Source organism: Calidris pugnax, unplaced genomic scaffold (assembly GCF_001431845.1).
Source record: "Calidris pugnax isolate Ruff unplaced genomic scaffold, ASM143184v1 scaffold273, whole genome shotgun sequence".
Lineage (NCBI taxonomy): Eukaryota > Metazoa > Chordata > Aves > Charadriiformes > Scolopacidae > Calidris > Calidris pugnax.
The window spans coordinates 767474-793662 of NW_015094508.1; the positions used below are offsets into that span (position 1 = coordinate 767474).

Here is a 26189-nt window from a genome sequence, read left to right on the forward strand (position 1 = left end):
AATTCATCCCACAGTCTGTCTAATGAAAGCTGGCACAGACCCTGGCAGAGGACTAGGCCAGTGCCCTAACCTGATAAGGTGGCCTTAGCTGCACTCTGGGGCCTTCAGCTACCTCCTGTTGCACTCAGAATGATCAGTGCTGGAAAACCACTTAGGTCAGACACCCAGAACACACAATGATCAATATCAAAGAAGAAACCTGCTCTCAGCAGAGGATGCCATTCCCTGTGGCTCTCTACAGGAAGGACATTGCTGGAATTTCTCTCCTCACAGAATTATAAACATTTGGAAGTTACGTGTCGGAGAGCCAAGGAAGCAGAATTTATCACGATCAGCTATATTGTCAGATAAAAATAGCAGCAAAGGATAAAGTGCCACAAACAAGGACAAAGCCACACAATTACTGAAGATGTAAGGTATTTCTACAAACCACAGAACTACCTAGTCCTAATCCTTATCTGGGAAAGTCAATGTTTATTCTGAAGGCATCCATTTTTCTTTTTTACTTATAGTAATGTCGCAAAAATATCAAATGTTTGGAAAAAAAAAAGTTTCTCTTTCAATAAACTCACAGTAATTATACCACCAGACCACCCCAGCTTTCTCTGCTGTGACCCTGTCTATCAAGCCACTCTAAACCCACCAGCCAGTATTGGCACATCCCCAACTCTTAGTGGCAGGGAAGGTACCGCACCTTGACATTTCTGAATTCTGGATGCTTTGGCCTCAGCAATACGTCTGTCTTCATCAGATTCACTCATTTTTCCTTCTTCTTCTTCCTCTGGACAACTTCAAAGATGAAAAGCAAATAAAAGTGAATAAAGCAAAATCTGCATATCATATTTATCCTCAATATAGTGTTGTGTTCCTAATAAACAGAACACAACATCAGTACCGACTTTTGCTACAATCCAGAAGCATGCCATTTGCCTGCTTCTTTAAAAAGCAGTAACTGGACATAAACCAGACTGAAAGACTCCTTTTAATTCTGGTAAAGCTGCATTGTGCAGTCAATGGGTGGCTGGCCCTCACACAGTTTTGCTGTCCTAGGCATAAGTTAGAGCCCCATAAAGAGCAACACTTTCCCTGACATTCTTAAGGAGCTGGCAACAAGATAAGAGGCATGATTGGGGATTTCCCTGAAATGGTTGTATGGACACCCACAGGAGTCTGGAAAGCATCCAGTGCCAAAGGCAAAGGTGAGAGAAGCTTACAATGGCTGGTACGGATATGTGATGGGGAGCAGAAAGGGTCTACTGATTCAGCGTGAAACCAGAAGTAACATGGCAAGTCTGGCAGAAGTGATGGTGAGGTTTTGGGGTCTGTGAATCCTGAGCTTAGGGAAAAACCCAACTTCACAGGATGGATCCAGTGCAATGCAGAACAGAGAGCACACGGCTATGAATATCCCACCAGCCTCCTGTCTGCTTTGGACTGCCCGGACGAAAACCAAAAGCCTTTTTCTGTACCTTTCCACTGCATCTTGAATGTGCCTCATCCAGTTGTTACGTTCCTCTTTGGAGTTGGTATGAACCTCATACATCTCAGGCCCTGCAGATGAAGCGCTAATCAGAAACATCCCCCTTTCTTCGTTGGCTACTTCTCTTACTATGAGCCTCTGAAGGGAGATAACGGAAGGCTTCTGGTCCTGGGGGAAACAATCACAGCACATGCAAGTCATAAATTACTGTCTTCTAAAACATCACACTTTTAGAAGAGCATAATTTTTCTATTAATTGGACTCATTGTAGTCCTGATATAGTCAGACTACATATGTTCTCATCAGGTCTAAGAGGCTGCAAGTTTTGAGTATTCAGACATCTCTTTAAACTACATTATAGCATTTACGAACAAGTAAAGCACTAGAAGTGCTAAGAAGTAAATTCCCAGAGGCTCAATGATACTGAAGCACAGTATCCATATAAAGTTTATATTTATATAGCTTGGGAACTTCTCTCCATGACCTTTCTACTTTCTATGTGTGTTTACTACTACATTTGCAGTTAAAATCACCCTTCTGTTCTGTTTTACAGAAACAGAAGTTAAAAAAGGTTATTTTAGATAATTGAAAGAGCCTGCTCTCACTTCCTGCCCTCATAATCAGATGAATCGTGACAATAAAAATATCATTCTGATATTTTCATCCTTCTAATTTTTTTTTTGAAATTAAACTTCATTTTTCATATACTAGCATATTACTGTTCTGAATACAAAACCAGGATTTTAGAAAAAAAAATCAAACACTTTATATAGGAATAACCTAGAAAATTACCTAATTTTCAAGAAATATACAAGTAAAATGTGTATTCAAACACCTGATAATATACTTACAACAGCTGCAAAGAAGTATTTTTGATCTTTTTCTTGTAAAAACAGTAGCATATCAGTTAGAAGCAGCGCTAAGGTGTCTTAAAATGAGAAAAAGAAAATAATGTTTTTTAGTTAAAGTTATTGCAATTATCATTTATTTTGCCTTTTATCTTTAAAAATATATGCAGCTGATGGCTTTGTATGTGAACTTGCCTTCTTACAATACAGTGATATACGGTGAATTACGCCCAAACCATGGCAGTTTCTTCTAGCAAATAGTGGCATATTCTCAATACCATTACCTCAGAAATTTGTGTTTGCAAAACAGCATAATAAATTATTTTTATTCTTAAAGCAAACAATCTTCGTATGTTATTTGCAAATAAAGAGTTAAAGGACTTTACTACTCAGATGGAATACCTTTGAAACGACCAGTTGCTGTCTTCCAGTAGACTACACCTTCATGAAGAAGGATCCTCTCTTTCCTCATCAAGTCTTGCTTCCTAAAAACATGGCCATTTTTCAGCTTTGTATACGTTTTGTTTTCAGTTCTACTGAGAATTTCTAATAGCTTTTGCTTTTTCTCATATTCATTCACTTTCAAATCTACTGCTGCAATCATGTCCTTAATTAAATGAAGGGCTTTGCACAGGTCTTTACGTTCTTCTGTTCCTTCTGTATAAAACAAAAAATAAACAACATGATAGTAGTCAGCATATTCGAGAGAAAATATCATTCCTTACTTTCTGGGAACAACCAACATGATACAAAGCTTAAATTGATAAATTTTGTCATTTTAGGTTGAGTATGGCAATCAATTTACTAGAAATATTAGAGTCAGCTATCTTTGTTTGATTTGCTTATTAAATGATGGCAGGTACCTCAGATATATTCATTAGTCCAAACAACATGTTGAACAGTTTCTGACATATTTATGAGCTGTTAGCATTTAGTAAGTTTTACTGGCTAAGTAAATCATATAGTGTATTACTCTTCTGGCTAAGTTAAAAAAAAAAACCTCGAAAGCACAAAGGGTTCACATTTAGATATGCAACTTTCTACAATGCTCATTTATTGCCCATTTGGGTGGCAAAACACTTTATGAAATTCCAAAGGTAATTCAAGCTTTGTTTGAAAAACTGGAGAGTAATTTATGAAACATTTGTCTAGCCCTACTTAGAGTCTTAGAATCATAGAATTGCCTAGTTTGGAAGGGACCTTGCAGATCATCTAGTCCAACCATCAACTTAACGTGGACAAAACACATCACTAAACCATATCTCCAAGCACTATGTCTACCCGTCTTTTAAATACTGCCAGGGATAGTGACTCAACCACTTCCCTGGGCAGCTTCTTCTAATGCTTAATAACATTTCCAGTGTGAAAATTTTTTCCTAATATCCAATCTAAACATCCCTGGCGCAACTTGAGGACATTTCCCCTTGTCCTGTCACCTGCTACTTAGGAGAAGAGGCCAACCTCCACCTCTCAACAACCTCCTTTCAGGTAGCTGTAGAGAGCAATAAGGTCTCCCCTCAGTCTCCTTTTCTCCAGGCTAAACTCCAGCTCCTTCAGCAGTTCCTGACAAGTCTTGTGTTTGAGCCCCTTCACCAGGTTGGTGGCTCTCCACTGGACATGCTCCAGCACCTCAATGTCTTTCCTGTAGTGAGGGGCCCAAAACTGGACAAAGTACTCAAGGTGAGGACTCACCAGTGCTGAGTACAGGGAATCACTTCCTACTCACCACACTGTTTCTGATATAAGCCAGGATGCTGTTGTCCCACTTACGTGAGAATTAATTTCAGAGAGGTGCAGACGCATGCCTGAATTAATTCCCATCCTCTAGTCAAGATTTTTCCCCAAAAAAAGTATGGTCTTCTGGACTTCTATGGCTTATCCAGCTGGAATACTGCAAATCTTCACAGCCCAGCCTTGACAAAGACTACACATACCAAGAACCCTGTTTAGCTGACATTTGCCTGAACAGTAGATATTTACATTGCCCCAGTTCTTTACAGAGCAGTGAATTTCATGTTTTGTTATACTGTAGCACTGCATACTCCTTAGGTTAGAAACGCGGTAGGATTCCAGACATGAAGCAACACTTTAGCCTTTATTCACCTTTTGAGTACTGCAATATCCTTTCAACCAGAACAGGGTATTTGGTGATTCGCTGGGTGACAAGCAAAATGCACTCCGGGATTCCTCGGCGGCGTGCCAACAGGTTACTATTTCTCAGCTGCACAGATACAAATATATACCTTAAGTAGTAAATGCATATTAAACTACCAATTGGCTAATAGGAAATATTACCAAAATGCATTAGAATAAGCTAATACAAAATACTGGGATATCCGAACCATCCCCAAGGAACAGTTGCTGCCCTGAGGGATGAGGTGTACGATAACAGGAACGTGTGTGTAATACACACTGGATGCCAAAGCTTTCTAAACTTTGAAAGAAAAACGTAATTTATCAGCTCACTGGTTGAGGAGAAAAAACTTTGCCATTTTTATTAGCTATTAAAAGTGAGTTATTGAACACAATTTCAATCCTAAATCTAAGTAAAAGCTACATAACTTTTTCCTAAGCATTTTGTCAATAGGGATCATGTTTCCACATAAACTTACTTTAATGAAATTCTGGAACTTCTTGTTTTGTTGCAACTCTTTGAAGAGATTAACAGCTTCTTTTTGATGGCTGCAAAACTCTCCATATATTTTCTTCATTTTAGTTGCATTTTCCTCTGAAAACTGAAGAAGTAATAATAAGTGAATTGTGCTTAACATTGCACCTAACAGGAACTTGTACACCTTTAAAAAATGTATTTTGTACAAATAAGGAACATTTCTGCTATTTGTTTCTCAAGTTCTCTGAATTTCACTAAAAGGGCCTGTCACTACAGAATGAAGATGAGCTAGCTGTTTCTAGGAGCAAGAAAAGGAATGTAGACTGGAGAGAGCAAAAGTGACCTTCACTACAGTCTTGCCAGTAACAGCTATAACAATTATTATAACAGTGTTTCGTTCACCTATTTGCAAACACAATGTCTTTGAGGCTCATTTGCATTTGCCTAATCTCCACACTGCTTCTAGACAGGATAACTGTTCAGCTTCTTTATTTCGGTGGAGTGAAAACTGATTGACTGAAGGCGAAAAGCCACACTCTCCTGATTGGAAGGAACAGAAGTGTGACCAGCAGGAAGTTAGTTTGCTCTTCTATAGCCACCACAAACACGCTGTGACCACTCCTTTTCTAGTGAGCAGCAACTCAAAATGCACCATGCCAGATCACTACAAGAAATGAACACGTAGTTTCTTTTCCATCATCAGTCAATTCTTCACACCTCTGCTCAGCTGCTAAAAAAGTGAATCCACTGCTTCCGTTTTTTGCAGTGGCAAATAAAGTGGCCATATGATGGCAGCAGCCTTCTAAGTGAAAAGGACTAAGTTCATCACTTTGCTCATCACTTGTACCATATAGGTAGAAGATCATCCCACATTCATCAGAATTATCTCTCAGTAATCATTTTCTCTCATTGCTATTTCACCCTGTGGTAATCTGGAGGGGACACTCTGAATTTTGTGAAGCAGCCATAAGCCATCTTCTGGCCCACACAAGTTTTAAAGTCACTAAATTGTTTAATTTGTGAACCTTGAGTACATAAAGGATTAACAGAGCTGATATCTCTACCTGCTGCACAAGGATGTCTCCAATTCTGCTGATGACAAAATTACGTTCACTCCCTGCCTCACATGATTCCTGCCGTCTCTCCTTCATTCTGCAGAAGAACTGCCTGTGCATCTCCAGAAGCTCATCTAAGCAGGGGAATATTTTGTCCACTGTGCTGTGGTCCAGCTGCAGTTCTTCCTTCATACCTTTCCTGAATATTTCAGACATAATGAACAGGGTATGGATGTGATGCACTTCTGTTTGCATCAGCTCTGCAGTGTGAAAGAAAACAGCATAGTATAGTAATCACCTGAACATTATGTACACCTTCTAAGATAAACTTTAGCAACATTCAAATACACAGTCACAATCAATTTTTCTGTGTGAGTCTCAAACCTAATAGATTATGTCAGTAGGAAGATTTAATTTATGTGGCTCTGGCACGGTTCTCTCAGCTGTACCCCACTGAACCGGCTGGGGTTGCAACTGCTTGAGCTGGAGATCGAATGAAGTCCCTTCCAATCTCAACTGTTCTGTGGACAGGATAGATGTGTCTCTGGTAGTCACTACGCTCCATTTCCTTAGCTCTAGGACTCGTTTTAATTTGTGATTAAAAAGTTCTTTGAATCTTCTTATTATTCCGAGTTGAAGCACTCATTCTTCTGGTCATAAGACATGTAGGTTCCCTCTCTGTTTTCTACAATAAATCATTTTCAAACCTACACAAAGCTTTGAAATACTGACCGAAAATTACATCCTGCCTCTTGATGACATCCTTTTCTTGCTTGCTACAGAACACTGGATCCACAACAAGACTCCAGGACTCTGCCTCAAACTCTTGTGCATCTGTGCAGAGATCAGTCCACTGAGGCAAATCCACATCATCTATGACAAAACGTAGATTTCATTAAGACCAGGCATATGAAGTGTAAGGGAAGTCCCTTTGCACATCCAGATCTATTCATATAGCAAGGGGACCGCATGACAGGGATGAACTTTAGACAAGGCTTCTGCAAACATTGGCAGTGGCTTTACAATGGAAAAGCTTGCCAGATGTCAATACCATTACCAAAGTGTTGAAACGCAAATCTGACAGCAGGGGAGGAGAACAGAAACAACAACCCTTTTTTTTTATACTCCTTTCCTTGATGAAGCCTTTTAAAATGCAAAAAATAAAACCCAACATTTTCAAAAGTAGATGTCCAGTGAGAAATATCTGCACCATCCTTTGTGAATGAATGCCCTTCAGCTTTGAAATTCAGTCTCACACCTAGCTACAGAAAAAGCCTATTTCTATTCACTTCACAAGGATGTGCAGCCATTTTAGGAGGGCAGTTCACCAGGCAGGGTAAGATTTTGGGCCTACTGAGGAAATACAAGTGATGTAGGTTCATGTTTTTCAACACACATTGTCAATTGAGATGATTCGATGACTGTAGAAAAGTATATTGCTATTCTGGTTCTGCAAGCATGCCAAGTACATTTAGCCCTGTTACTTTAAGATAGTAACACTGTACAAAAATATTCGAAAAGCTATCAAAGAGTTAGTTACAAGGAAAAAAGGAAAAGTTGTATTTTAAGACTTATGTGTCTGATTGTATCATTTTCATGAGGGACACAACTGTAATTATCAAAAATAGATGCTCTTTTAGCAGATGAAGTGGGTTCCTGTATCAGCTATGAAGTCTTTCTATTTTGCATTTTCCAATACAGGTTATAAAATACAACAGCTATGCAATACTTCTCACCTTCCATCACAAAAGGATCGATTGAAGAAAAGGTTCCTAATGCTTGTAACATCTCTTCAGACCGTGACTTGGACCTCCACGTGCTAGTCTCAGAGTCTTGTTCAGAAAATGGCATAGATCTCCTACAGAAGAAAAAAGAATATCCCACATTTATTTAATGGTTTCAGTTTTCCGAGAAAAGCTGAATAACATACTTAGCATAGTCCCCCAGCATCTGCCCTCTACCTTTCAAAACTGGCACTGGGGACACTTTTGGACAAGAAGTGGGACTGTTGCGAGGCTTCCCTCTGTCCAGCAGACAGCCCGATAGGCACAGAGGAAGAAGGATGCACTGGGGCAAGCGCTGCCTGTGAAATATCTCCAGGCAGGGAATCTGTGAGGCAAAGCACAACACAACATTTTGACAAACAACGTAGAGTATGTCATCAACAGCACACTTACACTGGCAGATGCTACCTGGTGTTCATATTGACCTATACTGGCTATCAAGAATGTCCGCTTGCCATGGTACAAGACTGCGGTGCTGTTCCACAGAATATAAAGATAAGCCTGTAGGCAAAGTGGAATATCTCTGCATGGATATTACTGAGAAGAAAACAATCTCAAATCATACAGTCTCTAACATTGCAATCTGAATACAGGAGACCCACATGTTTGTGGATATGGTAAATGACATACTCAAAAGCACAAGACAGAACCGATTTTCATTCTTACTGAAAACAAAATGCAGTAAATCTCCCAGTCATTTTAATAGAAGAAAAGTTAATTCAACAGTAATTTTTCCAAAAATTCCTACTTGTATTAGAGACACACACACTTGCTTACAGCTACTGAAATGAAAAATAAAAACAGACAAATGATGCAAATGATGGAAAGTTCGAGTTGTCAGTCCTGTGATTTTTAACCAAGGCTTAACTTAGGAGTGCTACATTTGCACCTGTGAACTTACTTGTTACACCAGCTTGGGGCTTGTTTTTGTTATAGTACCTCTCCTGCGATTTCTGAAAAAAAGAAGAATTTGATGAAATTGTAGTGAAATCCTGGTAACACACTGACTAGTCAAGACAATAACTCACTGCCACACATCACCCCACAAAAGGGCTTCAGGAAAGTGGTCCTAAATTAAGGTCCTGATTTCTACCAAAACTGAATAAATTTAAGTTTATTCGTTATTGGTAGATAACAATACTCAAAGCAGAATGATACTATTTGTACTACAATACAAAACTGAATCCAGAGATTTTCCAGAACAGGTCAGACAAAATCTGCCCGAATTATTGCCTAGAAGTCAGCCTGTCCGAGTTTGAGGAGATGGACTAGGTCACCTTGCCCAGAGAAGTTGTGGATGCCCCATCCCTGGAGGTTTTCAAGGCCAGGCTGGCTGGGGCTTTGAGCCAACCTGGTCTAGTGGGAGGTGTCCCTGCCCATGGCAGGGGGGTTGGAATTCGATGATCTTTAAGGTCCCTTCCAACCCTAACCATTCTATGATTCTACCTTCCAAGGTCCCTTCCATCTCTGCTTTTCATTATTCCAAACATACCAGACCCCCCCCTTCTACACAAGGGAGTATCTGTGGTTTTGAGGAGTCCTTTCTTTTAATCCCTTTTGCATCCCTTCAGGCACGCTATTTCACAATTTGAGTGTGCAACTCTTCAAAAATAGAAATATCTCTTTAAATTAATTGTTAACCCTCTTCTAAAAATTGTTGTTCAAGCACAGTGCTTGCTCTGTTGCTCACATCAGACATTTTGACACCCTTGCAGCTCTTTGCATACAGACACTGGGTCTGTAGGGCAGGCTGTGCGTACTTTCTTTTTTCCTTCAGGATGTTTCCAGACAACTTGGAAAGCAGATATGCTCTAGTATGAACGGTGTGGTACAGAAGGTTACCTTAGTGCACACAGGAGCATACTCCTTGCAGTTCTTATGCACAATCACGTTGCAATCTGAAAGAGAAGGCACGTCTCAAAGACTGGCATCAAACAGGATCCCCAGACAGTAGAAAATGTTACTCTGAGGCTTCACCTTCTTTCCTCCTCCAGGTCCACTTACTAAAATAGCCCTGAAGATGCTTTGCTAGCTAGGAAGAAGTTTTTGCCTAATGTACTGCGTCTACAAGATGGCTGAGGTCCCTTCTGAAGCTGTCACCTGCTGTCCTTCCTCCCTCTCCCTTGCCAACCTCAGCTCGTTACATAAAGGAGGTACATCTAAATCTAGGCAAGGTCTCTCTTTGAAACAACACACTGAACCAGGATCTCAAAGCGGGATTCAGAGCACTGTAAGTTCACACACGAAAGCCAGCAACTTACGCGAGCACTGCAGTGACTCCTTTCCTAGGAGGGCCTTTTCACAGGCCATACATGGGATAACTCCTGAGAAGGTCCCATTTGTAAAATTGTGCCTGTTCAGCTTCTCTTTATCTTTGGTATCTTTATTTTTTGTCTTCATCCACAATAGCAGAGGCAGAAAAAAATAAAATACATTAGAGCAGAAAATAAAGCAATTCAATCTTAAAAACACTAAAACATTCCCCCCGTTTAAGAGCAAATTACTCTAAAACATTTATTCCATATCCTGGAAGACTTGTAACAGTATATTATATTATTACATCCAACATCACTGAAGTCCTAAAAAGATGCAGGCATTGCTTTCACTGGCAGCTAAGCCAGCAAGTATTATCAAAGATGACTGGCAGAAATACATTTATAAAGCTGCAAAAAGGGGATGACCAGAAAATAAAATTTAAGAAGTGTTTGTGACTCCCTGCACATATAAACAAGTATCAATGCCTACATTTCCATGAGGTACTCATGCAAACTCATGCTTCTGCAGTTAAAGCTGCAGTTATGTAAATTTCGACAACTTGTCTTTAGATTTTAGAAGATATTAGAAATAAGCTATTTTTCATGAGTGTTAATGACTTTAATAAGTTCTGGCTATCTTTACAGTACTCCTGTTAGTGCGAGTATACATTTGTCTGAGCCGCCCTGGTGGTTATTCTTTAGGAGACCATACAGAAGCAGGTTAATGTAAGGCTACTGGACCAGACATGTATGTTCACAGCCAGTTCTGCCACTCTTGAAGATACACCCTCAGCCAACCATCTTCACATCCATGTACGGTAGGATATCCTAGGGTACAGGAGGGCATACCAGAAAGCCTGCAAGGCCAACTGGAAAGATTCTGTAGGCCAAATCTATCTCTCAAGCTGCTAATTGATGCCATTAATCTAAATTTGAGATGTCTCAAAATTAAACCACAAATGTTCTAATCTAATCTTCTAATCTAATCTGTTCTAATCTAATTCCATAGTACGTAAATTTGACTGTGCGGGTTTTGAGTCTGCAACTGTTTAAGAAGTCCCATTAACTTCAAATAAGGCAAATTCAACTCATTATGTGCCAATGTAAAAGTTACAGACTCAATTACTCATTAATTGCAAGAACAGGCCCGTACTTCTCAATTTTATTTAGCAACATAAATTATTTCTTAAAGACAATTTATACATTTAAACTTTGGCTAAATCGTTAAATGAGATTATTAATAACATTTAAAAAAATGGCAAGGGAAATACTTAATAGTATTCAGCTAAAGCTATTGTTTAAAGGGAAAGCTGTTTTTTAATACAAAGGCTATTTCAGGGTATACTGCATACATTTTAAAATTAAAAAATAAAGACAAAAGTTTCTTCCTATTACTTATGTGATTTTGTAATAAACAAGTTATCTTTACATAACAATTTAGATTCTCATCTATAATTCATTTAATTGCAGTGACATAATTATACATAATAATATAGACATAAATCCGAAATTACCTTGCACTTATTCCGTGTGCTGGTCATCCTGTTCATCAGAAAGCTGAAAGTTCGACTCACTTTACATTTTTCAGACTCACTTTTTGAGGGTACAATATATTTATTCCATTCCTCCTCCTGAATCCTAAAACAGAGACCAAGGAAAAAACCTCATTCCAGTGGGAACAGTCTCTTAAAACTGAGCAGAATCTGGATGGTGGTTGTTTCACCTAGCATTTACAGTTACACATTCACAGTTTTATTGCAGGTTTAGCTGACGTTACTAAAAAAGATTGCAATCCCTCTTTATCAGATTGAGTAACACCACCCCATGGAGTGCTCTGAATGCGTAATGTATTACAAGCTTGGTTGTTTACAAGATCATGGTTGCTATCAATAGCCCCCTTGCTTTTATTACGGTGTTTTGGATGTTCTGACAGTGGACAGGAGAGCTCCTACAGCCAACAGCAGCGCATCCCTACCATGCCTGTAGGTACACAGTGGGACAGGCAGGAGGAGCATGGTGAGGACGGGACAGGGAGAGCTGGGCTGAGCTCAGCACAGGGTTTCAGTAGGGCCTTGCGGATGCCCTGGGCAGGGGGGCACTCCCCAAAATCGCTGCCCACAACCAGGCCTCTTCCCTGCTCTGCTCCCTAGATGGCATTCTTGGACAGACGGGCTCCGTGCGAGGCGCTGCCGTACCTTTTCTCCCGGCACTGCTCGGGCAGGCTGTACGCTCGCTCTGCAAGACACAAACGGTTACCGGGACTCAGATTGCAAGGCCACCAGGTTCACTTGGAACACGCCACCTCTGCCCGGACAAAAGCTTGTCATTAAGAGCTTGCAATGTCGTTTGAAAATTAGGGAAGCAAAAATGTAGATGCATTAGAAGCAGCTCTTCCTACCACAGACCGCTGCCTGCTAAGCTTTGTTAAGTTGACAGGACTGAGACGAGTATCAGTGAATGCCAGTCTCTGCAAACAGACTGTTTTTAAGAATAACAAAAAATATTCATTTTGTTTTTCTTAATCCAGACCTGAATGTTTCACACTTCATTTTGCTCTTTGCACAATTCGTTGCAAAATATGTTAATAACACTCTTCTAACATTTACAATTATCTGTCTTATGCAGCTTTATCTACAGTATTAAAAATTTTTAAATCCCTCTACATAAAGAGGAATATTCCTAGTCTGTGTACTGCACAGGATGTGTAATGTGTTACAAGTTTACATCCTAGAAGCAACAGAGGGAACTCAAGGAGATACTATTCAACAAACTGTCCAAAAAGCAAAATAAAAGAGAAGTAATTCAGTTGGGTTGTTTTGGAAAGAAAAAAAATAAAAATTATAGAGACCATTCTGCTATTTCCATATTAGAAGCCTTTCTGTTTTGCAGACTTTTTTTGCAGAGCTACCACAGATATGGTTCAGAAAGATACTTAAAACACCTGCCTAAGTCACAGCATCAGACTATGCCTTCTTTAAAGTTAGATGCAAACCTAAATATGCATCGTCAAACCAGCATGTCTTCAGACAAACATAGACTTCAGGTTAGCGAAAGCTAGAGTATTTACCACAGAAGCATCAAGACTAAAAGAGAATTTCAGTTAGTTGCCAGGCACAACCTGTGCCATGGGATGCTTTCAGAAGAAACAACGGCCATGTACCTATGGGAGATGAAGACAGCCTCATGCATAACAGCACCGTGGAGTTGGTGTTGAGGTACTTACTAGAAGGGTGGAGCAGAGACACTGACTTAGAGAGTGAAAGAGCCTGAAGAAGGGATCGGCCACTGTTCATAAGCACACCATCTACAGAGCAGGGACAAATCCTTTACTGTTACAGCCTGGTAATACCTTCTTGAACATAAGCAGGTAGTTGCTTTAAACCTGAGCATGCTGAAAAGCTTCCATCAGAAATGGATAGTGACTTGCCACTTTTTTTTTTCGTACTTTGTGTGAGAAAGACCATCCTGTTGCCATCCAGCATTCACCTGCTTTGGTTTATATTTCATTGCAATGTACAAAGTCAGCTGCGCCTCCTTCCTGCACAGCAAAGCCCTGAGCGAGTTGTCCAAAGCACTGGCAACTGGGCAGAGGGGAAGGAGTAGGTTTTCAGCACATAGACACCTGCACAGAACCAGATACAATCCCACCACAGCCTGCAGAGATCAGGATGTGTCTGACCTAGCTTCCTGGACCAAGCTCTTGGGCTTGTCCTGTACCCAGATGCAACTGCTCAGAGTGAGCGCAGCAGTGGCTGCCTCACACAGTCATGACCCCTGCCAGCCACCAAGCACTCTGACCAATGCTTCCATCCTTGCAAAATGCCAGAAAGGAAGGGACGAGACAGGAGGTTCTGGGCAGGGAAGGGCCAGCAGGAACCTCAGCAGACCACCATCTCCCTCCCAGCAGCACACTGCATCCACGGTGTGGGCTGCAGAACAGCCCATTTCCAAAGCATGGACAGGAAAGGATTTCCATCTTCTGCACAAGACAGGTAAAGCTTCAGTACTGACTGTCCCAGGAGGAAGGGGAGAAAGAACAAACAGGACATGGGCCTGAGCCTTGTTTTGCCATGATTCCCACCTAATCTGTTGGACACAAATTTTTATAAATATATTAAGTGGTGCAGAAAAACACAACACAGCTGCGTGCTGCAGGCTGCAGTACATACTTCTCCTTACGTGGAGACATGAAATCTCACAGTGAATTTGAGCAACCACAAACAAGTTATTTGCTGCACTGCTTAACACTGTTTCTTAAGGCAATAAGATGTCTGCAGTAACTGTATGTCTGCCCATCAGCTTTCTCCATCTCACCTTTCCAACAGTTTTTGAATTTCTTAACTGGTTAACAAGAATATTACTGCAATTTCTATGTTTTACATTCAGTGTCATAGCATCACAGAATGGTTTGGATTGGAAGGGACCTTCATAGATTGAGTCCAACCATCAACCTAGCACTGCAAAAATGACCACTAAACCATGTCCACCTGTCTTTTAAATACCTTCAGAGACAGTGATTCAACCACTTACCTGGGTAGCCTGTTCCAATGTTTGATAACCTAGATTGAGTCCAACCATCAACCTAGCACTGCAAAAATGACCACTAAACCATCTCCACCTGTCTTTTAAATACCTTCAGAGACAGTGATTCAACCACTTACCTGGGTAGCCTGTTCCAATGTTTGATAACCCTTTCTGCGAAGAAATTTTTCCTAATATCCATCCTAAACCTCCCTGGTACAACTTGAGGCTATTTCCTCTTGTCCATCCCCCCTGATCATCTAGAATCACTTAGTCCACCCCCCCTGCCACAGTCAGGGACATCTTTCACTTGATCGGGTTACTCAAAGCCCCATCCAGCCTGACCTTGAACACTTCAGTGGTGGGGCACCCACAACTTCTCTGGGTGTCTGTCCCATCTGGTTCACTGTAACTCCCATGTCCTGCCCCATGCTCAGGAGCAGTGGAAAGCTAAAGGTATAAGGCAGGGAGAGACAAGCTGGAAGTATGGCAATGGACAGGGTTATAGGGACAGAGGCCAAGTCTCTTGAAATGCAAGTGCTTCTTAAGTAATGTGATCTATATGAAAAGCACAGTATATGTATTTCACACTTTGCATGGTTTTCAAATATGACCCAAACTCATTGTGAAAAGTGTGAGTTGTCTTCTAAATATGAAACTATGTGTCTAGAAAGAAAGCATGTTAGAAACAATTTGGAAAAACATTGCAAGATTCTTGCAGAGATGTCTCTGACTCCACTTGATGGAGAGGGTAGGGTTTGCTCCGCAGCCTGTGTAGATGACAACACCCCATCCACGTTTCAGAGACTCCCCAGGATCTACAGAAGCTGAGGCCATCTGCCCTCTTTGATGCCTCTTCTGTGTCATCCTGAGCTTCCACATGGTCTCTGCCAGGCACACAGTGGGAGTACGTGGTAAGAATCTCCCGAAAAGAAGATTATCACCCTTGCCTGCATTGCCTTTTCTGGCTGACAGTCCCAGTTTGTGTGTCCTCCCGAGGACCAGCTGCTCTACCAGGGGAGGGCATGACAGAGCTGTAGATGGTTGAACTGGAGTAGAGGGACGACTGTAGGGGTGCCCAAAGTGAACCGAACCCTGCTTTCAAGTGCACTGGTGAGGTCTGTGTACAGGACAGGCCTGACTAAAGCTGTCAGCACTGGGCCTGGAGCAGGCGGGCATGGGATGAGGATGTGCAGGTGCAAAGCCAGAGCACTGACCTTCATTCGAATCACCAACTGCAAAGTCCCGAGGAATGCGTGGTCTTCCTAGCAAACCTTTGGGCGAGGAGCAGGAATAGGAGCGTGACCGGATGCCAGACACAGTGCATTCCTACAAGAAGTTCCAGCAAACTAAGACTCAAGTTGTTTTGAAATGCATAAGCAACAGAAACAAAAAAAAAAATCAGTAACATAATTTCTGAAAGAAAGGCAGGTGACCATACACATACATTTTGTTGGCTTCATTAAAGCATTTGAAGTACAATTTTTGACAACTTCATCTGAATTCTTGGGAAGCCATTCATACTTCCACTATGACAATTTTTTGTATGTTGCAGGAAATAATTGTGGGTGTGAGTTAGAATAAGAGAAAGCTTGCACTCTTTTCCAGTTTGGTGACAAGCACCATCTAAACAGCGCTATTGGCCATTACATCTGATGACCAAGATGCCTTATTTTACTAAGGGAGCCATTAATCTTAGTACTTTAACACCTCAAGACCATTTCATGGAGACTAACACCATGCCTTGGTGATTATTGATGTCAAAGTTTCCAAAGAAAGGAGTTAGCCTCTTTCTCTTTTCTCTCTGCATTTTTTTTTCTATTGTGAAAAGATTTTTCCAAACCCCAAATACATTAATGATAATGCTTGAAAGGAGACTCCTTACTTCCACTCCTAAACTGCTTACCTTATTGTTTTTAAAAGTAGCTCTAACAGAATTCAGTGTTTGTGCCAGACTCTTTTCCTCCCTTCATATAATCGTTTGCTGAAGATCAGATAAAGCCTTACAGTGGCAAGAAGTCTGTCTAATGAAAACATAAAGAAGCCCTACAAACAAAAAGTAACTGTGTGTGTGTCTTAAGATCTCAGAAATGGCGTCATGGTCTGAAAAAAAATGCACTGAAAAAGTGAAAGATCACTTCAGCAAACCATAATGAGGAAGAGAGATTTGCACTAGTCAGTACACAAAACCCAACTGAATTTCCCTGAGTCTAGCAATTGTTTTGAAACAGGCAGCAGGCTGTTTTTATACTTCACAAAGCTGTTACACTTCTAGATAACTACAGCTGGTTAAACATTTCCTCACTAAAAATATTCTGGTTAGAAAATGCTGATTCACTGAAACGGAGATATTTCCTTTGAAATTCTTCTGATAAATTATGCTTTTTTCAAAGCTGAAGGGAATGTCTGATGGACCCTTCCCACAGCTGCTGCCAAGCCAGGACACAACCAGGAAGCTCCTGCTCCACAACCCTAGGTATGGTGCTCTCCAGAGGGACTAGCACTGCCAACTGGGAACTCACTTTTCCCCTTCAGATTCAGGCATTTCTCACATGTTTTCAGTAATTTACTTAAAAGAAAAGCAACGCAAACCAAGATAGTATCAAATACCTTGGGCTGCAGATTGGTAGATAAATCTAATCCATCTCTGCTACAAGCCACAGCCTCTGAAGAGCCAAGGGGAGCGTAGTGAACGTGGGATCTGTCCGAAACACCTCCACTTCCGACGTCTACTTCAAGGTCATCAAGACTTGAACTGAAGCAGACAATGAAGTCTTTAATTCCCATGAATACTAGTAACAATCCATCTCATCCTTAATGCAACAAGCAAAGATACTGCTGTATACTCTGATTAATGTCAACCCCAAGCACCATGATTATGTGCTGGGTAAGCCACAATGTGAGTGCTCTCTCGTGTCTGCACTCACCCGGTCAAGGTACTCAGTCAATCCGTACAGGAGTCATCTGACCCAACCTTGTGGATCTGCAGTAACAGACATTTGCACTGCACATGAACACAGAGACTCTCACCACAGTCAACCCTCTCTGGAGCATGATTTTCAGACCCATGTTCAGCATCTCCCTTAAAATTAGATGTTTTGTTCCACGCACATACCTGCCTCTCTATACAGATGATAAGGAGAACTGAGACAATAGCTCAGATTTCAGTATTAAGATATATGGGTGTATATGGATATTTTGTGCGTATGTATATTTGAAAGATATTATGTGGCTATTCACAGACATCCTTTTTTTCAACATCTGTGACTTGATGGAGGGTGGAAGAGAAAACTAATGAGAGATGAAGGAGGGTCTGAGACCGTTTGTGAGACTCATTTCAAAAGATAAAAGCTTTAAAACATATAAAGCTATAAACAGACTGAAAAATCTCTGGCTAAATCAATACTTCTAACACCTAGAGACGATTTGATTGGCAAGGGTTCCTGAGAAGGAGAGCACAGTAAGGTTTCTCAGGAGTTCCAGAGTTTTCCAAGATGGATCCTGTTGGCTACAAGAGCAAGTTCATGGTCTGTTCATCAGAGCGACTGAAAGGAACGGTTGACTGCTTGCAATAACATTCCAGGCTTACAACATAAAACTTTAAATTATGTGTGGTATTTCTAAATAGCCAGGGTTCCTACCAGGAATAACAGCACAACAATTCCTTCACACAAACAAACTCACTCTGTCGAAGGGCAAATCTATCGATACTGTCCAAAACTACTTCCTTATTACACTTCTGGAGACCATCTTTCGCAATGTTTCCTAGTAATAGCCCATGTGACATCCCAGAAACAAGTTATTTAAATGCATTATCAGTTACTGCCACATTTTAAAATTGCAAAATAAATACACGTCTATGTCAACAGACAAGCATACCTATCTTACTGTGGGTAATTTATCCAGGGAATTTTTTTGACACAAAGAGCTGGCTTAAAGATCTGCTAAGTAACTTGCCACATCACCTCAGATACTTCAAGGAAGATGCTACTGGAATTACATACTGATAGTCTTACTTTATGTGTAATATTTGGATCACTTACAGTTGACATATTAAGGTCAATCACATCTCTCTGAAAATTCATACAAGTACCTGACCTATGTCTTAAAAATGTATAGGAGAAAAATGTTCATGACAGAGAGGCAGAAGTTATTTATAGTAACCTACCTGATAACCCCATAGCTAGCAAAAATAAAAAGTTTCAGAAAGAACAACTCTTTGGCTGACCTGTTGTGTTATCTGTGTTAAAAGATTCCTCCTAATGGCACTTCATATTTGCATAAGAAACTCAAAATTAAGGTAAAGAAAATGTTACTGCTCACTTTAATTGGCAACAGACAGACACTACTGCTTCCTTACCGGTCTTACATAGATGTGATACCCTACTTCTGACTAGTCCAAACACTCTGGAAAGGTGGGATACAGATTCAAATTTCCTCCTGTACGAAAAGGATATGATTTCATGTCTCTTCTATTCAGAGAAGCAATAAAGCCTCTTTATCAAGGGAATTTACTAATTGTTGAATACAAGAATTATAGTTTCATCTTCAAAGCTCTCTGCATTCCAGAAGCCAACCAGTTCCCAGTATAACCTAAAGTCATCTGGTGGACGGCCCACAGATAACTGACTCTGCTGGCAGCAAACCTTGTGCACCAGCAAAAGCGTGGAGAACAGTCTGAACCTATCAGAAACGTGAGCTGCACTCTGCACTGTGTCTTTTGGCTTAATCTAATCAGAATTAAGTCGGTCCTTCTACAGGCCAGCGCAAAGAATGGAAAGCTTCCCAAAGCACTCAATAGATTTTGAGTTACTTTTGTAATGGAAAATATAACTGAGGAAAACTAGGGTGAAACTCTGGTTTCTGACAAAAACGCCACAATGGAAACTCTTACAGTGAACAGCTGATTCTTTTTTCTTCTAAAGAACACACAAAAGGTATAAAAGTATAAATTTGCATTAAGAATTAATCCACTTAGAAGATACCTTTTATTTGTTAAAAATGTCTTTATAAGTATTTTATGAAAACAGATCATTAGGACAATTTAAGTATCAGTGATTGAAAACAGTGATTTTACCTCAGTAATAGTATTTATTACTCCAGATTCTGCTTCATCTTTTGAAATAAAAGGTAATCATAAATAATCCTTATTCTGGCCTTACCATCAAGTCAATTCCATACCTCTTTTTTTTCATGTCAGCATTAAGTTGGCCCCGATCCTTAATAAAACCATGAGTCTTGAATGGAAGGTATGAATCTGCTCCATCTAGATCAGAAGGTGAAACAGCATGTCTTAAACCAGCATTTTCTCCATTTTTTACTGGCCTTTGATTTCCTTCATTTGGAACATATATATATTGGTCATTCTCTTCAAGGGAGGGAGACGAAGAGCTCTTAGCCATTGGGATTGAGTTGGTGGGATTCAGACCGGATTCACTGCTGACACCATCTCCATGAACATAGCTGGCCTTTATATCTCCAGCCTGCAGGAAATGAATGCTGGTAAGAGGCAGTAACAAGATGTATTGTCTGCAAACAAGCACCAGATTAGATTGCCATTTTATTTATGGTTATATGGTTTGCCTTTTTTTTCCCCCAATTACTTTTTACAGCACATGAATTGAAGGCAAGTTATACAGCCAGGTGATTCTAGACCCTTGCATTACTTTTTTCCATAATTAGAGTAGCAATGAATTGGTATTTGCAAGTCTAATGGATTTCTCACTCATATTTATACCTTTTGTTAATTGTATTGATTCATATATTTATAGCTTTTAATAAAAGATATCCTTGAGTCGAGCAAAAAATATGCATGATACATTAGTGTGGGAGACATGGAGAAGAATTCAAACATTGTGCAATTTAATTTGGAAACATCAGCCTACACATCATGCACTTTTCATTTTCCAGCACCAACTTCCTAAGCTTTGTGATAAATATACATGACCTGAAACGCAGGTGCTCCAGAGAAGGAAGGGAAAGGAATCTTTATTTTTTTGCTGTTAAGCAATTATAAGCATGAAGCACCCCTCCTCTTGCACAAAGACAGGAATAGAGTTAGGAATTATGTTTTCTCAGATATCAGGGTCAGGATTTAGACCCTGGCAACAAATAATTCTCTGCACAACTGAGGTCTAATTCTCCTGTCAGCCCTGCAGAAGATACTAAAATATAGTTTATTGTCAAGTCTTTTAGTTAGATGCTACTGTTGTTTACTTAAACGCTAAATAATACTGAAAAGTCATACAGCCAGTGAGAACACCCTACTTCCAAAAAGCGCTTGTATAAAAGCAACAAGAGAGGAAGGACTGCAAGCATATCCAAAGCCCTGGTCGTTCAGATTGTTGACTTCCTCCTCTCCAGTCCCACTTGAGATGTGTTTTCATCCCAATCATAACGATGTTTCTCTTACTAAAAGACAGAAAGAACTGCTGGCATTTTTACAGCAGCCCATATTTGCATTAAAGACATAGTGCATACAAGTCTGGAAGTACTTCTGCTGTGTTGTGCAGATGAGATGCACGAAGATAAAATGCTTCTCCCAGGTCTTACATAGCTGTTCCTCTCTTCAAAGTTATTCCTTTGAGTTTCCCCTTAGCACAAGAGGCAGCTCCTCCAGCAGCTTCTCCAGCTCCTGCAGTGTGATGCTTAAGGGAGAATTTGGCCCTAATTAGCAATTTAACGAAGTTGAATGTGGCTGGATATTGAGCAAAGGTTAGTAATCAGAGCTGCAGTACCCCCCAGCAATATATTTGGGTAACATTTGAATCTCTAACAGAGCTGCAACTTCTGCAATATCCAACCTGGATATTGTTTATGTCAAGGGTTCACACATTGCGCATACAGTCAGTCCCCTGCCAGCTGCTCAACCCTAGGTCATTACTTCATGCATCTCTCAGTAACCTTAGGTGCATTTTGATCATGCTGGCCACTGACTGGAACTTCTGTCTCAGCTGTGACAACAGACTGGATCTGCAGTGAATGCAGTGGCTGAAGTGTTTCAGGGAACAAAAGAAAAAAAAAGAAGAAAAAAAAAATCACGCTTGCAAAATCTCATCCTTCTTCTAACATTATGATCTGATAACTTCTTACTCTTATGTTCCAACTTTAATCCCACGGAGAGCACACAACAGGTAACAAATAATTAAGTCACTAACCATCACTGAAACATAGCTACATGCTACCAGCATTTGGCAGCTGTGTAACTACACACCACCACTGTACACAAGAGTTGGACTAGTGCCCTCTGCCTAAGTTATGGGAAAGGATTTCAGGCCCAGCATAGCAACATAAAATATAATTCGGTCTGCACACTCTGGCTCTTCTCCAATGCTGGTGACAAATAAATCAGAAACATGAATACTAAGTCAGGACCTCCAGTATCAGAATGCTGCATGTCAGTTGGAAGACGTTGACTTCACCGTTTCAGCAGTATCTCATTTTTGTTGAGTCTGTAAACTTAGCTAGGAGATTATAATTAACTTCTGAAATTAGCCAACATCAGCAAATTCATCTCTTTTGTGAATGTATACAGAATTCAGAAAATCTGAAGTGCACATGAACAAGTTACATTGTGTTAATGTTTCTTAGAAAGAAGCAAATACCACTTAGCTCAAACACACACACACATAAAAGACAGTAAAAGCTCCCTTAGAGTTCCCCCTCCAGGCTAGGGAGAATAATTCCTGTCATAACTGAATCTGTTAAAAGGGACCTCATAACTGGGTTACAAAATGCAGCTGAGAAGCCTACGGTATTACTGTTTTTGTTTTAGAGCTTTACTAATTGGCCACACCCCACTGTTCACAGATCCAGAAGATCCTACTATCACACAAATAAATTACTTTAACAGAAGACAATGAAAAAATTGCCCAAAGTTTGACCATAAACTTACTTGGTCTACTACCATGCAGTTTGCATATACTTCATCGTTTCCACTCAGCACAGCAGAATGCCTGGTTGCAGCAAACAAAGTAGGTGGAGCCTTGAATTTCCTGAGAACATCAAGGGTAGAGTGTCTCTGCTCTGGAAAAAATAAATTGTGGAAAATATGGCATTAAATCTCAAATAATTTTCTTCTCATGCATATATACTGTCATAAAAAAAATGGCGAAGTAAGCACCAAATCTTAGGACTACAATTTGAGTAATACTTGTGTGGCCACTCAAAAGCCTGCCTATTTTGTAATTGCCTTACACTTGCTAAATGTTCCAAGAAGCCTATAGTTGAACAAGACTCTAAAAGGTACCACAGAATCATTCATATAACTTAAAAATAAGTGTTTCTGTATCTTGGTTAGCAAAACCTTTATATTCTACCCAAGCCAGAACTTTGAAGAGATCTGTGGTTGAAGTACATTGGACAAGATTTATGGGCTGGGATGAAATATGCACATATGTATATGGCCTATACATTATAAATATCTAACTTCTGATACATTATATGAGTGGAATACTGTTCTACTTAAATAATGACTCTCCTAAAGCATTCTACCTACTGGGAGCAACATAAATACTAATCAAAAGCCAATAAAGCAGATTACCATTCTTAAAACAAAAAACAGCAACAAAATTTTAAGAGTGATATAAATAAAATACCACTGATAATGCCTTTACAGGGTGACAGCAATCAATCAAGATTTGACCCATGAACAAGATGTTGGGTATGAAGATTGCTTCTGATCTGGTTTTGGTACAGAAATGAGAAATTATCAGTTTCACCAGAAATCATTAACAGATTTCAACAGCATGTTCATGACTACAAATATTATAAAAAGCTGCACGGGCTGACTCTTTATTTCATGGCTTTGAGCAGCAGAAAACCTACCCAAGTGCAGAAACACTGTCAGTCTGTCCTGCAGGCCCACTTCTCTTAAAGCTACTTTTAAGTATGAAGAGCATGCACCAATCTAGCATCTGAATTGGTAGTCAGGTCTCATATTACCTTCTGATTGTAAAAGGAGCAAAATTTGACAAAGCGGAAACCAGTCTTGCTCTGCACTGTGTGAAAACATGTTTTTTAAGAAAATCACAGTTGTAATGTAATTTTCATTTTTTAAGATGCTATAAGTCAAGTATTGCCATTGGAAGTGCACTGAGATAGACTAGCATAAGAATGATGTGATAGAGAAAAGTATCATACCCAGAAAAATATCCAAAATAAAAACTCTCAGATACTTAATTCCAGTCTGTCTCTTCTTTAAAATTATGCAAAAAAAAAATCCTTCTTAATCTGCATCAGAAATTTATTTTCTGCAAAGGTGGAAAGGAAAAGATACCACTAAAGACTCCCACTGGGCTATATTCTTAAAGCAACATAACTACTATTGGAAGATCATAGAATCATATATAGCATGGTTTAGGTTGGAATATAGATCTAGTCCAACATCCCTGCCATACATCTTTCACCAAATCAGGCTGGTTAAAGCCCCATCCAAGATTCCTGAGGCCATCAGATTGCAAGAAAAGTTATAATGAAGAAATGGCACTGGATTAGAAACTACACTTGTCAAGGTCTGGGGCATTTTTCCGCCGAAAAAGAAGTCCCAAGACCATTGCCAAAACTGCAATGCTACACCAGATCTTTCATTTAAGATGTTATCTCATAAAGCCAGTAAGCTCTATTGAGACAACTGGAAATTCCCACATAGAAATGGCACATTGAATTATTTGGCTTCTAGGCCTGGAAGGCGTTGCGGGATATCATACCATTAAAACATCCTTACGTTCCTCATTTTGCTTCTCCCTCCTACAGGAATTTTAACATGATTTTAGTGTCTGCCATCTTGAGAATTGCTAAAGCTACAAACCATTTCCTTATGTCTGCCAACATCCCAAAGCCTTTGTTTATAAATAGTATTAAAGCATTGTTTTCTACAGCAGTTCATCAGTCTTTGGCATCTAAAATCATATGGAAATGTGATTTGGCAAAAACTGGCAGTACTTTCTTGTGGCAAGCAAAGCTGTCCAAGGGCTGGTCTTAAGCCAACAACCAGGCTCCATTGCTTCTTGTATGCTTATTACCTTCCTCAGCACACGCTCCCTCTTGTATATAAACCCACTGGGTACAATGAGCAGCTGAATACCGAAGGGTGGTGTTCACCTCCCATGCTAGGCTGCAAAGGTTCAAAACATACCCCTGAGAAACAGCCCAGGCGTTAGGGATTCCCAAATCGTGGTGTAAACCCAAGCCTATAGAAAAAGTTTCTTGACTTTCAATAACAGTCCCCACTGCTGGGGTCTCTACAGCCAATTACTGGACTGTATTATGAATTACATGTCCCACGCCAGAAACAACAAAATCCCCTATTACTTCACATTTTTATTTCTCTTACATTATTTTAAAATAATACCACATTTCACGTTAATTTAAAATTCTGTAAGAGACTAACAATCTAAGTAAAAACTTCTGAAGAAAGCTACTGAAAATACAAGATATACCAGAATATGTTATCTACAGTGCTTTCCGTCACTAAATCTTTATTGATTACCACTGCTAAATGCCTTATGTTTTTCTGGTGATGCTCCAGTTGGTGTGTTGTTACAGGTAAGGTGTCTAAATAAATACTTGTTGGGGTTTTAAATGGACAGACAAAAGGTAGCAGGTTACTTGGGTCTTCATGTTGCCATATGACTCCACTGTACCTCCTTATTCCCACTACATCCTCCAATTCCAAACAAGCATGAAGGAATAACTCCATCAAACAAACTTCGTAACAAGAGAAGTATTTAAAGACTTTGCTGAATGTAGGGGAGAGCATTATTAACTACACATTGACTATACTAGTAACTTATTTCCACTGGATAGGCCCACATAGTTTAAAAAGTGACAAAACCATCGCAAGTATCCAGATCACACACAGCATTCCTTCAGTCCCACTAACTGCTTCCAGCCTGCCTTGCTGGCTACAAACCGTCTCAGTCCTACAGGGACCATCAACAGACTCTCCTCCAGGTTAACACAGCAGCAGGTAATAGCTTGCTGTACTGAGTACCAGCAGTAATACGCAGCAAGGCTGTCCCTGCCTGAAAGATGAGGAGTAACAACAAAATGCATTTTCAAACAAAATGTCTCAAAAATCTCCCCTACCCATTCAAAATGCTTATTCTCATTGCAGATGCAAAAGTTCAGCACAGCTTGTGGAAAGTCAGATATGACTGCCAGGGCAAACTGATACTTCTTGCCAGAGTGAAGGTGCCCCCAAGAGTTTTAGCTGTAAAACGTGTCGGTAATGGACTCCAAGGTGCTTGCTAAGATAAAAGTGACCTGAATACAACATGTCAGAATTGGCTCTGGTACTGAAACAACCCAGCAAGCACAGCTCACCAAGCTGATCGTCCTGCCAGAGCTGGACACTCCCTAGTTGTATACTGTGCCGTGACCACAGAAAAAGAAAAAATAAAATAAAATAAAGGCATGTCTCCTTTAGCAGAGTCTGTGGCTCTCTGCCATCTGCCTGGTAAACAGTCAGGAAAGATGTATGTGTTATTTAGATGTAGGCGAACAAAAGTCACAGTGCTGGGAAGGATAATCTCCAAACATGGATAAAATAAAAGACCTTGACCAGTGAATAACTAGGCACAAGTTCTCTACATCTTCTGTAATGTTGTTCTCAAAATTATACAACAAAGGCTGC

At 40.1% G+C, this 26189-nt stretch overlaps 1 protein-coding gene across 9 annotated transcripts in view; it reads right to left on the minus strand.

Annotated features, from left to right (window-relative positions):
- Positions 1-26189, minus strand: part of ARHGEF28 (Rho guanine nucleotide exchange factor 28) — a 118475-nt gene that overhangs the window by 31398 nt on the left and 60888 nt on the right. For 7 of the 9 annotated variants that reach the window (XM_014965106.1, XM_014965107.1, XM_014965105.1 and 4 more), the window contains 20 exons: positions 22449-22579; positions 19736-20037; positions 17165-17309; positions 15772-15883; positions 13257-13337; positions 12229-12268; positions 11548-11671; positions 10040-10172; positions 9621-9676; positions 8680-8731; positions 7956-8103; positions 7731-7852; positions 6727-6867; positions 6004-6254; positions 4941-5063; positions 4432-4549; positions 2731-2985; positions 2332-2408; positions 1470-1648; positions 695-789 (listed from right to left, as the gene is read on the minus strand). In XM_014965106.1, the coding sequence (XP_014820592.1) occupies positions 695-789; positions 1470-1648; positions 2332-2408; positions 2731-2985; positions 4432-4549; positions 4941-5063; positions 6004-6254; positions 6727-6867; positions 7731-7852; positions 7956-8103; positions 8680-8731; positions 9621-9676; positions 10040-10172; positions 11548-11671; positions 12229-12268; positions 13257-13337; positions 15772-15883; positions 17165-17309; positions 19736-20037; positions 22449-22579 (2685 nt within the window). The remainder of the gene's footprint in view (positions 1-694; positions 790-1469; positions 1649-2331; positions 2409-2730; positions 2986-4431; positions 4550-4940; positions 5064-6003; positions 6255-6726; positions 6868-7730; positions 7853-7955; positions 8104-8679; positions 8732-9620; positions 9677-10039; positions 10173-11547; positions 11672-12228; positions 12269-13256; positions 13338-15771; positions 15884-17164; positions 17310-19735; positions 20038-22448; positions 22580-26189) is intronic. The other 2 variants (XM_014965108.1, XM_014965114.1) reach the window with 1 other exon arrangement.